Here is a 16,957-nt window from a genome sequence, read left to right on the forward strand (position 1 = left end):
CTTTTAAATACCTCCAGGGATGGAGACTCAACCACTTCCCTGGGCAGCCTGTTCCAGTGCCTGACTACCCTCTCAGTGAAGAAGTTTTTCTTCATACCCAATCTAAACCTCCCCTGGAGCAGCTTGAGGCCGTTTCCTCTTGTCCTGTTGCTTGTTACTGGGGAGAAGAGACCGACCCCCACCTCGCTACAACCTCCTTTCAGGTAGTTGTAGAGAGCGATAAGGTCTCCCCTCAGCCTCCTCTTCTCCAGGCTAAACAACCCCAGCTCCCTCAGCCGCTCATCTTAATACTTGTGCCTCACATGACCCCCCAGCCCACGCTCCCTCCCAAAAAACCACCCCATTCCCAAGACGCAGCACCACCAAAATCATACATCCCTGCTGGACGTCTACGTACAGGTCTGAGGTAAGAGCAGGAGGTGCTGGCCCCTGAGATCACAGCCTTTCAGGCCTCACCATTGCGCAGGCACTGCCACCCGCAGCCATCCCAGTGGCTCGTGGGAGCAGGCGTGAACACAAACTCCTTTTTCTCTCCCTTTCCACATCAGCTTTGACTGGAAGTGTTGGGGCTGGCTTCCCAACAAACAGGCCAAAAAGCAGTACCACCCCTGCAAGAGGCCTGCCTGGAGCTGCAGAAGGGCGGCCATCCCCTCCTTCTTCCCCATTTGAATAAAAATGCAAAAGGCTGCACTGGTTTTTAATAGCCCAGAAATTACAAAGCAGGTCAAATAGACTATTAACCGAGGGAAGGCAAGATGATGCAGTTTGGAGAGGTGATGTTTTGGTCACCAAACCACCACCTTTGGCCTGCGCCAGCTGCACGGCTGGTCTCGGCCCTTCCCTCTGAGGGCTGAGGCAGATGCCAGCCCCTCTGAGCACAGCTACGGGCAGCCGTCTGCAGTGCTCCTGCCTCTCCTGCCAGCTTGCCTCTCAACAGGCAAGCAGGAAGGCAAAGACTGAGAGGCAGGAGAGGTATGAAGCAGAGAGAAAGCACGAGCCCCTCTCCCTGCTATGCTGGGTGGCAGGAGGGGCTGCTTCGAGCAGCCAGGAGCAGAGGATGGGGCTTTGGGCGCTGGGGTCATGGCAACACAGAGGCTCGGAGCTCCTGCATACAGGGATGCAGATGGGATGGGCTGCTGGCCCACTGCCCTGCTGGGAGGACAGGAGAGGACAGTGCATGTCCTGTACCATGGCCCCGGTGCAGCTCCCTGAGGAGCGGCGGGCGGTAGGGCAGTGTGCATGGCCTGGGCCTGGAAGGAGATGGCGGGCAAGGCAGCTGTGGGGGTACTCGCTGCCCACTTCCCCGCCAGGGTAAATCCTACCGCCACACGGGAGAGGCAGTGGGAGACTCCGACCAGGCCACTGGCTTGCAAGAAGAAACAAATCTGGGAGATGAGGTGGGAGCAGATGATCTCTTCTGCCTCTGAAAGCACGCTCTTGCACAGAAGATTAATGTGAAGGCAAGGTTGACATAATAAGGCAAGTGCAAGACTACTCAGCCATAGATATGTTTGTTTTCGTAGGCTGGGCAGGATGAAAGTTACCAAAAATATCAAGCCCTTGGGGGGAAAAAAAAATCCTGACTGCTCTGCCCATGAAAATGAAAATGCGACTCAGAGGAAAATGTCCCACACTTTATTACACTCTGGTAATTTGGCAAACGCAAGCCCCAGTCTTGGGTGTCTTTTCATCATCCAAGACAGCCTGAAGGGCTTGCCACGCAGAGCTTCGTTAGCTTGCGAACCGAAGCAAGCCGCTTAAGGGTAATGCAGCCTCCCGCTCCTAACCCCACCATCCAACCCACAGACCTCCTTCTGCTTCACCCGGCGGGCGAGTGGTGACAAAAACGTTCATGGATTACGTGTGTCGAGGGCTGTTTTGCATCCTGTAGCCAACACGTCTTTCAACAGTCCTCCTCTAATCTGCAAGACTATGATCCTGTCGGAGCATGAAACAGTCGATTTCCCCTGCTTGCTGGATTGTTTTATGCTTCTTTTTAAACATCACAGAGATCATGACGAACAGTAAGATAAGGGCAGTCTTAAAAGACACGGACAAAAATGCAATCTCAAAATTCTGTTTTGTTTGGAAAACGGAAAATAAGTGCAAACATGACACACAGACCAATCAACATTGCAATGCTCACAAGGAGGACATAAATAGCATGGAGATATTGGCTTCATGTTAGCACAGGACCCAGCCACACCCTTTGGTTGAATACCCATGTGGGAGCCTTTCCAATTACCTAATGAGTGATTATTGAGTAGCTGTGCTCAATTTTATCAGGCAGGCAAGGCTGGTATTGCTGGCACTTCAAAACAGACGGAAAGCAAATATTAACTACTCTGCCTGACGCCAGTGACTCTTTCAGCTGTAGCTCTTGCCAAACACTCACTACAGCTACTGATTTGGAGAACTTGCTTTTGGGGTTGGTTACAGAAAGATGGTTAGGATGAGGACATTTGGTCTCGTTTTGGTTGAATCTCTCCATATTAATGTCCAGAAGCATCATGCAATGTGGGCCAGATACTGCAAGTGTTGATTCAAATGGGCAGCTCTCAGGCAAACATCTCACCTGGCGAAACTACAAGGCGGTTATTTCACTGCATGCATTTAAGGAGACCTTACACCCTCCCCAAGCTACAGCCGCTGCCTAGTGCAACCCACCGGGCTGCCTTCCAAGCAGCCGCAGCCTCAGCTGCAGTGTGGCTTATTTTCCTATGCAAATAAATAATAATAATAAAAAAATCTCATTGTGAATGAACAACAAAACTCCATGCCTGCCAATATCTCCCTGGACTGTAGTGCAGCAGTCACTCAGCTTCCATCCAGGCCACACAACACACAGCTCAGTACAGATATGCTTCTGGCACCACAGCAGACAGTCGTATTTCAATTTTCAGTCCGAATGTGTTTTCCCTCCCAGCTTCCCCCTTACTCCACTGCTCAGAGGTGTTAATGATTTAATCAAGCTCTCAAATTCTTATCTCTACCACGTGGTTAATTAATACGGATTTTTATTTTTATGAGGATGAATGGATTCTTTGTTAGGCCTTTTTATAGGACTCTAAGTGACCTTGGTTTTCTCTTGCCCTAGTTTTCAAAATGTCACTGACCCAGAATAAAAAAAGCTATCAGAAAGAAACTGATCGTTACCTTTACTTTTGGGCCAAAACTCGCCGAGCCAAAAAGTGGATCTGAGAGAACAAAATAAGAACCTGCTAATCTGAAAACACCCAAAATGTATCATGTTTCACCCTGTGTTTTAAAGCTAATCTTCAGAACAACTCTTTAGGGAGGAATAACACATAGAAGCAGTGTGTCACGTAGGCTAGCTGAAAATCAATACAGGCTGCTGGACAATGACTGTTTTATCCAGTAATGAGCTATCAACAAGTGCTACAAAGCAGACTAATCATTAAGGGGACATGGCAGGGACTGCAGCGGCGCTGCACTCTCCCAGGAGGAAGAGGAGGGGAGGGCAGGAACGCCGCCAGCCATGGTTTTACTCTCAGCCTTCCTTTAATGGGAATACAGAAAAGCCAGACTTAAAATTAATCTCCTCTCTTCTGTTGCCTTTCGTGCCTCCCTTCCCCAAGGTCGGAGATGGCAGCTCACAGGAAAGCACCGTCTCCTCCCTCGGCAGGGAGCTGGGGGAAGCGGGACAGCAGATGTACCCTGTCTGTCCGCACTCGTCAAACAACGTCACCAAACAGCAAAGAGGTTTTCTTCTGTCGCGAGGACCAGTGCATTGCTGCCAGTGAACCATTTACAACTGTGTGGCTTTTTTCTTTAAAAAAAAAAAAAATTAAAACAATTATCTGAAATTAATGAGCGCAAGCCTGTCTGTCATCTTCCCATCTCTGTTTCACCAGAAGGAATTAGCTCTTGTGTATGATATTTTTATATCTTCCTTTCACCATTCAGGTCAGCTGAGGCTACGTCTACAGTAGCAAGCAGCACAGCTCAACAGGAACGGATCGGCAGATCGAAAGAGCTGGTGTTCAGGAGGTAGCGTACCCACCACGTGTGTAGGGAAGAAAGGTTGTGTTGGACTAGCTCTAGCCTGAATGCCCACAGACAGCCATGGTACCTTCTTGGAGCATTTATTCCTGTTTCATTCAAAATAACTATTTCCACACTCCCTGACAGCTCAGCAAAATGAACGAAAGCATGGTCAGCAGGGATAACTGGGAGAGCTCCTTCAAGACAGCACTGCTGATATGAACTAAAACACCAAGAAGGTACATGCTGGAAATGATAGGAACTATCAGAAGAACCGTTAAGTACTTGCCAACCCAGGGAGAGGGTGAGCAATTCACCCCTGAGCCCTTTATATAGTCCCTTCCCTTCCACCCAGTAACAGTTTCATTTTCTGCAGACAGGAAAGCTGGGGAAAAGAGTTATTTCCAGCATTTATGTTCAGCAACATGGTGTTAAGCAATTAAAAACAAACACAGTATTTTTTGTTAAGATTAAGAAGTTTATCCAAAGCGCAATGAAAGTGACGAAAATATTTCTACAGGAATGGGTCTTTTCAAAACCAAATATCGTATAAATATTAACTAATTAACTACTACCATGTCTGTGCAGCAAGTGGGAACTTTCCTACACTATTCCCTTCAACCTCCTTTTCCTTTTGAAAGCAAATTATCCAATTTACCAAAAGTGCTGCTAACTCAGGAAGCGTGTTCACACTGAGTTTTGCCCTCCCAGCTTTCTTAAACACTTTTGCTCTTCTCACTGCCAGGATCCTGGAGCCGCTCTGCTCTGAAGCGGCTTTACTGCCCCAACAGCCCCTGAAGTGAGGCACTGCAGTACTTGGGGGCATAGACAGAGGCTGCAGGTTAAATTCTTAAAGGCACTAAGTCACATCATTTAGATATCAACATACTTTTAAAGATAAGGGCTTAAGTGGCTTTTCTAACATTTTAAAGAAAATCCATCGTGAAGCAGGGACTTGAACGTAAGTGGCCTTTAGTGCCCTATACAGGTGCCTCAGAAGCCATCCACTCCTTAGGCATTTTAACGGCAGTTTTTAACCAATAAGGGCACCTGATAATGCCCTTAACAAATTGAAATTTATCTAGCAGGGAACACATTTATAGAACTATACAATCGATTTTTTTCATTAGGCATGCGAACAGATAAAAATACCCATGACTGATTTTTTTAGGCAGTCGTGTCGGTTGCCTCTCGGGTGCCATCAGTCCCATCACAGGCCACGACGCCACACAGTTAGGGGAACTGCAGACCAGATCCTCACCTAGGCAGCATAAACAGGGCACAAATTTCTGTGCAGCTCCTATGGGAGCTTTTAGATTTGTAAAAGTCACCCTTGAAAAATCATAATAAATGTTTAATGAACCTTTTTGATCCTTCTGGTTAAAGAAAGAAAAGTGTAGCTGTAGTAACATACTGGCCCCTACAGATGAAGTATACGGCTAAGAAAAACCAAAACGCTGGGTAAGAATTAGTAGTCTACCTGACCTCTGGATGAATTAAGCGGGTCTCAGAGAGGTATCTTCCTTTACACGGAAATGAGCGCAATCTGCTACAAGCTGTACAACAAAATCTATCCGCACATATCACCATATTTTCGATTTCACTTGAAGGGAAATCATTCATAAAGGATTAGACATAACTGCATGAAAATAGCATAATTCATTTTTATCACTAAACACTCTTCAAAAAGAGTTTTATCAGCCACATCCTTATATGATCATCCTTTAGGTTACAGTAATAAACAGTAACATGCACACGGATTAATAAGCAGAGCCAAAATTAGGACCCCTGCAGTTAATTAAACAGCAAAAGAGTAAGTACGTGCCCCAAACTCCGAGAGCTAAAACACACTCTCTTGTGTCTGAATTAGCTCAGCAAGTATGGAAAGAAAAGGCAAAACGAGTTCTGCACAGGCTTGGTGGGAAATGCCACACATAGGGTCCGTTTGCTGTCCTAGGGAAGAAAGTGGAAGGATTTGTGCATGGGAGGGAAAGTGGAGGTTGGATCCTACCACCGGTAAACAGATTTACATCCCGAAAGCAAAAAATATTCCCGCTCCAGTGCGCCACAAACTGTTGAGTTTCTGCTGCAGCCACCCATCTGGAAGTGGCTGCGCGTTCCCGATTCTGCAATCCGGCGCTCAGGCTCATCAGCAAAGAGTTGTCATATCTTCAACAGTTCTCAAAACATTGCCATGAAGCCCTTCTCTTACCAAAGGAGGGGACATGCCACCTCATTTCAGGTAGCCGAAAACAATTTTGGACCCTGAATGTGCCTCTTCCATTTATAGAAGGCTGAGCGCCAGGCTGGATCCCTCTATGGGGCCAGCCCGTAATGCAATGCTGGGAGGGAAGCTATGGGAGGAGGAGACCTAGGACAGGGCTCCCGCGTGATTCCTCCCGTGCTCATTGCCAGCCCTGAGCTCCTGCCTGCTCCCTCCACAGATGCAGCAAAAGTGACTTCAGGTTTCAAAGATGGACCACATGCCATAACACAGCATCTCCCTGGCAAGCATCCTCTGTTCACCAAAATGTTGGCAGCCTGCCTGGCAGGAGAAATCCCTCCCTTAAATATTTCCCCATAGGATATATCCATAATAGGTCCAGCTCCAGGCTTTTCACGTGCATTTTTAGGTGGCTATGCCAGGACACAAAACAGTTTTCGCAGCTGCTGTAAGCTGTGCTGCATGCAAAAACTGGGAGAAAGCAGCGAGGTGCTGGAGGACAGGGCACAGATAATGTTGATCTTATTGTGATTGAATTTTATTATAATATCTATGACAGAGGGAAGGAAAAAAGAAGAGAAAAAAAGGAGGCCAAGTCCTGACATCATGCAATTTCATAGCAATTTCAATTTTCTTGGCAGGGAGGGAGGGGGTTAACTATTACTCTTTTGGTTGTGGAGATCAGCTTGAAAACTGTAAGATGTTAAAGAAAAACACATAAATCTGAAAAGATACATATATAAGCACTTATATTCCTGCAACTTTTACTTTAGCCTCATGATTTTGTGCCTAGCTTCATCATTTGAAAATGTCTGGAGATGGGAACATTAGAAACCATGCTGCTTTCATTTCTTTACCTATTTTCTACGTGTCTTTCAAACTTCATTAAATCTCCTTAAAGTTTAGTTGAAAAGAAAGACTCACTGAGAACAAAGTTACATTTTTACCTATTTTCCATTGACTTCCTTTACTGCTTCTTTTAGGCCAAACACTATTAAGGAAAGTGAACGTTCATCCTTGAACACTCTTATACCTAAAAACCCACTAACAGAAAGTCCACTAAAGCAGGTTTTTACAATATTAAGCCACTGGCATTAATTTAATAGGATTTGTATAATAATTAGAGCTACTAAGTAGTAACCTCTGTTCTAATTATTTTAAGGAGGCTCTTCTTCCCCTCCTTCCTTCCTTTTCTTCCCAGAAGTGCTGTCCTCCGCACAGAAGATTGTGACTTAAATCACAGTCAAACATACCTAAAATGAGTGTTTGGTTTCATGCATGGTAAGGAAGAAAAAAAAAAAAAAAAGCTAACCATTTTGTTACATTTTTTAGGCATATAACTTCACAGTTACAAAACCAATATGCACATTAAGTTGATCTTGTTCTCATTAACCAGACCAGACAAGTGCTCTACCATCACTGGATGCCTTTCAGAAATAATAGAAGATTGGATCACAAAGAATTTAAATATAGAATAAAATATTAGCAATCCAGACCAGATCTTGTTCCTATTTTTTTCTTCTGTGCCAACTACTTACACATATCTCCTGTTATGCTGTGCATTATACAACGCCGGACATACTCTTTGAAGCTATACCTTAACAATTCAAAAAGCAGATCATAACCAGTTTTACACCCACCTTTAGTCACCCAGAAAGTAAGCTGCTTTTCTAATAGTTATAAGCAGCCATTCCTTGAAACTGAGATTTCTCTAAAACTTCTCCAGGTGAAGCTGAAGACTTAGAGTAATCAAAGTCTGGCCGCTTTGCAAATCTCATCCCAAGATTGCTATTAATGGAAAAACCCATTTCCTTGAGTGACACTATTATTCTTATTTGACCTTTGCCACCACAGATCTGCAGGTTTACCAATGTTTTCTGTACGTCACATCAGGGAACGTGTCTTTGGTGCTTCATCGCAGCTGTGTCGCCATTTGTTTGTTTGACTCAGAGCAGATGCAGCAGCATCACAACTCCATACACAGAACGTGTCTGCACCAGTTGTTGCATCTTTAATCATTACAAAAATTGCTTATGTCACTTCTAAGGGACGTCTCCGGGTGTTTTACAACAGTCAGGCACATACAGCTTGGCCCCAGATTTGCAGTGTGTTCATTTCAGCATGATCCAGGAATTATTAACAGGAAAGAAATATAGTAATTTCAATTTTAATAAGCAGGGCTCTTTCACTGAGATATTGACAAAAACACCCTACTGTTATTTGACACACAAACACAAATCTGACTTTTCAGAAAACAGCACGAATATTATTTCAAAATAAAACCCTATTCTAAAATGCCATGTAACTTTAATTCAGCACCCTCTGCCTTAAAGCTCGATAGCGTTTTCCAAACCCGTCTCATGACAACAGCCACCTCACTCTTTCTACCAAAGGCTGAGTTTGACTGGCACAACAAATGCGTGTCTGACAAGCTGTGCTCAGTGCAACAGTCGGACTAGCTCCTGTCTGCTGGGAGTTTTTGCTTGCTCTCCTGAAAATGTAACACTGAAGCAAAATGGAAGAAAATTCACCATTAAAGACATTTGGCTTTAGACCACTGTTAACACTCACTCATCAAAACACATGGCTTCAATGACAACATTAGTGCAAATATGGATCATAAAAGTGACTTGGCAGAATATTCTTTTGCACCATCTGTTTTAAACATATTTTCTCTCAACTAAGCACAGTAATTTCATTGCAAGTGAGCTAAAAGGAAATAGCTCTGTGGAAACATGACTTAGCCCATCCGTTCTAGGATAACCGAGCTCTAAACACACCGAAGACAGGCTTTCCAGCAGTACTAGTCCTGCTGCCTGGACTAGCCTCCTTGATAACCGCCATGAATGTTTTCATGAGTATGTTTAGAGGAAAATCAGTCTTCCCAGGAAATTCTTAGAGAAGAAAACTCAACACACAATTAAGGAAAACCCAGAAAGCTTATCTGAGAGGCCAGCTCTGATGCACTCATTATCACTTAACTGTTCAGGTAGCTGCCGTTAAATTGGAACAATTAAAAATCCGCCAGTGAGTGCTTGCCTAACAAGTTATAACTCATTGTAAGGAAGGACGAAAGATTCTGACCTGTTAGAAAATTGTTTAGAAGCCACAAAAATTTTCTATTTGTTTTGGCCACAAGCTATCTTTCTACACATGCAGGGGACATAGCAGTAAGAACAGAAAAACAAATCAAATAAAATAAAACAGTACTGTAGTTAATAGCCTCACTAAGACAGCTTAATGCAACCAACTAATTGCCAGCAAATTGAAAACAAGGAAACTAATGAAATGGCATAACTGTTTTCATGCTGGGGGTTCCCTTGAAAACAGTTTACAGTAACATGTATTCTGAGTAACAAACTATAAAAACCAGTGAGCACATCTGTACCAAAAAAGGCAACAGATCTGAAAATACCGCGAGAAAGTAGTACGAGAGCTGTTATCTTTCATTTCACTGCTGAAACATCTCTCATGAAAAACAGAAACATCTGCAAAGAAGCACAGACATGAACTAACTACACTGATCATAACACTAGTTTTAACAGGTTTCTCAGAATTCCCTTCAACTTGTGCACAGTCACAGATTTTTGCCAAAAATCTACATTAAAAAGGTGCAGAAAACTACAGTAACTTACCTTGCAGCAACAGACAGAGATCATCTATTTCGGAGGAAGCCTGCTCCTCTGTTGAGGGAGATGACTGCTTTGATGCCATATTAAATCCTATGGAAATTCTTCAATCAATTTCCAAACTGAAATTATTAAAAAAAAGGAAAAAAGAAGAAAATCAGTACAGTTTTAAATTAAAATTGATGATATCAAAGATGCTCAAGTGTCTGGCGCTGAGACACGTGTTTTGGTTTGGGCTTTCTTCCCTTGGTTGGCCGTTTCCTCAGCTCATACAGAATAAAGCACCAGTTCCTACCGCGTGAATCCAAGTTTTGGTCCCTTGACTCTTTTCTAACGGTGGCCGGCAGTACTCCATAACACAAACCATAGACCCTAGTCTGTCTTGCCATGAAAACAAAAGCACTAGGATTACGAAAATTCAAATATCGTTGCTTTCTTTGAGAAAGCCAAGGTGACAAAGGCTTACAAATGAAAAAGTAGCGGTTATCAGATGAGAACAACCACAACTGCTGTTTCTGTCTGGTATCTTTGTTATTCCTCAACCCCCACGAAGGCGTTTCTTTTTCCAGCTCCTCCATTTTCCTCTCCTTGGATACCTCCCCTATCCCTAATGCAATTTTAGTGAACAATATGCTATGTCTTTCTTAAAAGTCTAACACTGTTTCTGTTACTGCAGTTCAATTTTCCACTGTAGGAAAAATTGGATACTGAGATACAGATTCATTTTTATCAAGAACTTCCAAGTCAAACAAATTCAAAAAGAAATAAAGCTGAAAATTAAATAAGGGCTCACCTTAAGCTTTGTTGCCTAAATAACTGTAATCTTTTCATCAGAAGTACTAGGATTTACACACCATATATTAATAACTCATCTACTAAGTATACGTCAAAATAAAGGGTGTGAATAGATGAGTAAGGAAATACAACATTAAAGAATGCCAGAGCAATTTTTACATTCAGTCCCCTGTGCATATGGCTCACGAGGCAGCCTTTGTTTACTCCACTATATACTATTTCTCCTCGCTCCCTGCCTCACTCCCTGCACTGAAAGGACAACGCGCATTTAATGAGGAGCTATTCACTATTTTGTTTTCCTCACCCTGAACAATGTGCGTCCTTGTGCTTTATCCAAGAGCTGCTCTGATGACAGGATTATTAAGTCCCTCACAAGATTTTCTACGGCACTCATCACCCCAGCATCTGAACGCTTCACAAACATCGATCAATTCACATTTACAGCACCTACGTGAGATCAGGGGTTATTGCCCACCTGTAGAATCACAGAACAGTTCGGGTTGGGACAGACCTTTAAAGATCACCTAGTCCAACCCCCCTGCCATGGGACATCATTTTACTGATGACAAGAAAAGGCACAGAGAGAATAAAGGGGAAAAAGGAGTTGCTAATCTGACTCTGGTTTCCCAGAGAAATAGATATTAGTTCATATGGCCAAAGCACTCATTCCAACTGCTGCAGTGAGCACGCAGCATTTCTGCACGTCACCGACAACTTACAACTAAAACTCAAGACACCAGATTCAAGAAAGGGGAGTTCTACCTGGGGCAGGTAAAGATGAGAGCTATCTAAATATCTTACAAGAGCGTGGCTTGCCTAGCCTAGCAAAAAGAGGAGGAAAAGGGGTATTTGAGCTTTAGCCGGCACAAGAACAAGATGATATAAATAAGGCATGCCTTGAGGTTAGGATGGAAATCAGAAGAAGATTTCTAAATACTGGGTTCTAACAAAGCCTCCCAATACAGGCAACTGGCACAAAGGCTTTATGTGATTTTAAGATTTGATCTGTTCAGAAATAGACAACATAAAGTGGTTGCCTTTATTAAAGGACACTTGGACTTCGAAGCCCGGAGAGCTCTCAGAGGTCCTCTGTTCCTGAGCTAGAAGTGTGAGTCAGACAGCCAAAAAATAACCAAGCAGATATCTGCCACTGATACAAATCAGGCTTTAAGAGCCAGGGCTAGCATCTTGCAGGGGCTGGGTGAGAATCCAGTTCTCCCAGCAGCACTGCCCAAGGCGATGCAATCTTTCCTGGGAAACTCCTGCCTTTTTCTCTCAAGATCAAGCAATACAAAACCAAAGTCTAAAAATGCAAAATGTCAGGCGGCCTTAATATCTTTCAGGTATCACTGTTTGTCTTGAATTTGATTTTGTGATTGCCACCTTGAAGGCTGTTATGTTAGCAGCAAGACCCAAATGGGCACCACGTAAGCAAAATCTAAACCACATCATCAGATCTGTTGCTTTTTGCCCCCAGGACACAGAGGTAGTTACCTGCATCCCCTCCACCTTGAAATTTCCAGGGGCCAACTGTAGGCCTTCAGGGATATTTAAGAAATAGTAAATACTGGGCAACAGTGAATCCACAGGTGAAATCAATGAGCCTGCCTGAATTTGGATCTAAGGTTATAACCCAAATTGGGTGTCCATGTAAAGGAAGAGGGATAGGACTAGAAGCACACACATAGAGACCCGCCGTTGCCACATCAGCATAACCTACAAGCAAGACGTCCCCAAAACTATGTACGTACGTTCCTGTGGTTCTGGGGCATGCACTCAACATCAGTGGCAATGCATGCCCTTGTTCTCTTTAACACAAGTTTATTCTCATTTTTTTCATTTTAGTTTAAATTCAATACTATTTAAGGATTTTCATTTAAAGGTACAAAAGCAGCACAAAATTCCCAAAGAGTGAAAACATATATATCTGTTTGACTTTAATGCATCCAAATTTGAGACGATGACACAGGCGAAGCCAAGTCATGTTCACCTAACTTGCACGATGATAAGGTCATTGGGAGTATAGTGCAGAGAAAGGGAACAGGATTTGGCACTAAAATTCCTCTATGATAACAGAAAAAATATGCAAGAGCCACAAACTGAATTAATGGAAGTTTCATAAACAAAACAAAATGCATTTTCAACCTTTCTGTGACTGTTCCTCCTCTGTCCTCATCCCTCGCCAGCTACAGCAACCACACAGTACATAGCGTCTCCTTCTATGTGCTTGTACTGCACTTCATGTGACGGGACCCCAGTCTCAGTTATAGAATCATAGAATCTATACCATGTCTTCAAGCACTGTATCTATCCGTTCTTTAAATACCTCCAGGGATGGAGACTCAACCACTTCCCTGGGCAGCCTGTTCCAATGCTTCACCACCCTCTCGGTGAAGAAGTTTTTCCTAATATCTAACCTAAACCTCCCCTGGCGCAGCTTGCGGCCTCTGAATCTTGAGTTCAGATCTCTAAGCATGAACGTAGCTGAAGTTAATAAAATTTTCAGGATTTTAGAGCAGAAAGTATGTTAAGCTTTAAAGCATTAATTAACTTTAATTAAGTTACTTAATTTATTAATTAATTACCTTAATTATGGCACACGTTCATAGAACATGTATAAATAAAAAGGCATATGCTCCTATTTTCTTTTAAGGTCAAATTAAGGCCTCCTTCCCAAAAGGATGGGATTTTTAAAAATATTTCTTTTTTTAAACACAGAAATCCACTCAACAAATCCACAGTGCAGGCTATAAAAACGTGCAGCTAATACGAGGTAAATTTATGCTAAAGCTTTCACGTCCCTGAAACCCTCTTCACCATCCAACACAGCACAGACATCTTGCGCTGCCTCTGATTCCTGCCCTGCCCCAACAGAAGACTCCCAGCCACGCTGAAAGGGAGACACACGGACACTCTTGGAGGACATACCTGCAAGGATTAGTATTCTTTAAAAGGTACAAGGTACAGATTGTCTGAGAAGGGATTATACAGGGACAATATGCTAGTCCCTTTGCCCCTCCTTCCCCCCGAATTTCATTCAAATAAAGCATATTAAGTGTAACTATATCATATCAACCTCTGAAGAGTCTAAAACCATCAAGCTATTGGTAAGATTGCTTAGTAATGCTTTACATAGGCATTAGGAACAATCACCTTTTCTACTTCATATTTAAGTTGATTATTTTGTTTTGTAACAACTCAACGAACCTGCAGAGCTAAACCAAATCCTTCATTTCCATGAAATGCTGGACAACTATGAAATATATACCCATAGTGTTGAAAAGAAATCGAATGCTTTCAAATGATAGCGTGCCTTTTCAGTGGGGATAAAACCAAAGGTAAAGAAAATGACCTTGTCATTCCCTCTTTCTGGAGAGTCTAGCATTAATAAAGCATTTAAGTGCTTATACCTTGGGATAATCTGTGAAATAACCTGTGAAGTATCACAGAGCCAAAGACAGAGTTCCAGGAACACTGGGACCTTGTTTCCAATAGATTTGTTTCCTGTTCATCAACTTAAGTGAACTGCACCAGAGCTGTTGCGCAAGCTCATCTTGTCTTCGGCATGGGAGAAGTCACACAAGAAAGATGCATTGCCAATATCCTCCTCAAGAGAAAAGCTTTCCACTGGTGTTCTCCAAAGGAGTAATTTCTTGACCACCTGGGCTCAACCTGCAGCTCAAATGGTTCAACCATCAATAAAAGCTTTTCCCACAATAAGGGCACTCATAAGACTCAAATCCAGGCTTTCCTCTAGTGGGTATTGGATAGAGTACTTCTTCCCTGACCTCTCCAGCCGTTCTCACAATGGGCACGTAAAAACATAGCTGGAAATTAGATCAGCACAGTCATATCACGTAATTTCAACTTAACTTCCTTGGAATCTCTCTTCCTTTCCCAAATTAAGCTGAAATTAGCCAGCAGACTGAAAAAATGTACTGGGTAGTAACACAAAGACATAAGCACATTGACAGAGAGAAACCTAAGAGCAGGTAGTGGACTAGAAATCTCAAGGAACTAACCTGAAAATAATCACACCCGAGCTTTTCATTCCAGAGGTTTTATCATGAGAATAGACAACACTGATTTAAATACCATGTCTCCAGTGAGGCTTAAGTCCCAATGAGACCTAAGAGATGCTCTTCTTAAGCAGAGTCTTTATAAGGACATTCTTGTCTCAGAAGAAAGGGGGAAAAAAACACTTCAGATGGATTTGGAGGATTCATTAGCAAGGATTTCATGGCCTTAACAGCACAGTTTGGATCAAGGTCGTTTGCAAACCTTGTCTTTCAGCTGTTCCAAGTACTGAGCACGGTAAGATTTCATTGTACCAAAAACATAGCAGTTACACAGTACGCTCCTCTACGGCGAAACCGCTGCCATTTTCAAAAGAATGTATGTAACTAGAGTTAAAATATAAAATGTGTATTTCGTTCATTATTTAAAGTTACTTCTGCAAAATTAGGAAGCAAGGTAAACTAGTTGGTGTGATTTCCATACTGTCCCAGGTAAGACCGTCTGCAGCCTCTGAGTTTACAGCTAACTCCCACATCCCTATACGGTGCCACAGCCTGCCACACCGATATACCCTCAGACCCCTCCCCATGAGCCAATCTTGAAAAATCATATGGCATGAAATTAGCTCAGATGTGCACTCCTTAAAGCTGAAAGCAGCAGATACCTTGCAAACAAGCCCAGCTAGAGGTGGCTGAATATTATAACCCACTGTTAGGAAATCTCTGCTTCACTGGTTTTGCCTTTGTAGACACATGCCCCATATTTTCCCAATTATGTAGGCTACGTGCTTTCCACTGGTGTTGCAACAGGAATTACAGACATCTTTGCATGGCATCTCCAACCGTTTGTTTTTACTTTTCCTCCTTTGAAGTGCCACTGATTATTTATGACCCACTCAGGGACTCAAAAGACTTTCCCTCCATAGTGGCCTCTACATGTAAACTGAAGTCTGTTCCTAGCAACAGATTACTATTACTCATGTGTTCAGGCAAGCCAACGTCATGAACAGAAACGGCAGATTTTTATCTCTGGTGAACTAGTCCAAAGGAAGTAGAGCTCCACAATGCAGGCCAACTGAAGACCCTTTTCCTTTTTGGTTATCAACAAAGATCTCAGTTTATTTTACATTCAGAAAGAAGCAGCAACATTCAGAAGTGCAAGTCTTGAGCCCTGCGAAGGGCTGCTGAGCCGCCTTCTTTTGGTAAACTATTTTTCTCTGTCTGTCACAGTCTCCTTAAAAGCAAATTGTTGGGATCCAGATCATGATAATATGACCTGAAGAATTATCACAGAAAATCCCTTACATGGTTTGGGGTTTTGCTTTTTTACAATACTGCCTATTCCCCTTGCTTCTGATGTACTCGTGCCTCTGTTAAGTCGGAGAAGTTCACACAGCACTGAAGTTTGGTGATCACGCTTTCTCCTCAACACTTCATTTACAAGGGTTTCACCATTTTTTCACCCAGTGACAGGGGTGGGGAGGAAGGTTTGTTTAAAGCATGCATTTTCCAAGATCTTTACACTAAATCACCCTCTTTGCTTAAGGTCCTACTCCAGACTGAATTCCATGCCTTCCACATTTAAAATGCTTGCCAACATTGCTCTACAGGTCCACATAGCAATGGGATGGGATCACACAGCAAACATACTGATCCCCTTCCCTTCAGAGCCAGATCCTCAGACAGCAAAAATCAGGACAGCACCACTGACAGATCTACCTTGACTTCCCTGCTTGAGGAGCTGACAACTTCTCCCTGTCTGGCAGAAAAAAAATATTTGTTATCATCCAGTAGGCAATAATGGCACTTAAATGCGCTTTCCTGGAGGAAGAAAAGGGCTTCCATTAGGTTTCCATCACTTTGAAGGTGATAGGGAGAAGAGGCCATAGCCTTCTGATCCTTCATAATACCCTACTACAGTCAGAAGGGTATCAGCCAGTCCTTTAAGAAGCAGTATTAGAGCATGTAGCCTTAGAGAGACTGCACTGCCAGGGATAAGGCTGAAACAACTCTGGCCTTGGGTCTTCCTAAGCAATCAGTAGCTGGAGATGAAGGAATGAAAAGGGAAAAGCTTGGAAAAGGCTGAACAGAAAGAACCAAGCCCAGAGAGCATTAGATCTGCAAGAGACAGAGAGATGGACACAAAGCTACACCCCATTGCCACAGAAATAGTCCTGCCTCGTGTGAACAGACGCGCTGAAACTATATGCACAAGTAAGGACTCCTCCAAAGAATAAGAGCTGCAAGACCAAGACATGTCTTATTAGTTTATTTATGACAAACAGCAG

The 16,957-nt window shown here is 43.1% G+C and overlaps 1 protein-coding gene across 5 annotated transcripts in view; it reads right to left on the reverse strand.

Moving 5' to 3' along the window:
- Positions 1 to 16,957, reverse strand: part of SYNE2 (spectrin repeat containing nuclear envelope protein 2) — a 200,212-nt gene that overhangs the window by 171,846 nt on the left and 11,409 nt on the right. For all 5 annotated transcript variants that reach the window (XM_087747934.1, XM_087747933.1, XM_087747931.1 and 2 more), the window contains exon 2: positions 9,865 to 9,980. In XM_087747934.1, coding sequence (XP_087604060.1) covers positions 9,865 to 9,943 — 79 coding nt within the window. In that variant the 5' untranslated portion in view covers positions 9,944 to 9,980. The remainder of the gene's footprint in view (positions 1 to 9,864; positions 9,981 to 16,957) is intronic.

Source organism: Nipponia nippon, unplaced genomic scaffold (assembly GCF_047370975.1).
Source record: "Nipponia nippon isolate SJK-2023a ecotype South Korea unplaced genomic scaffold, ASM4737097v1 scaffold_11, whole genome shotgun sequence".
NCBI lineage: Eukaryota > Metazoa > Chordata > Aves > Pelecaniformes > Threskiornithidae > Nipponia > Nipponia nippon.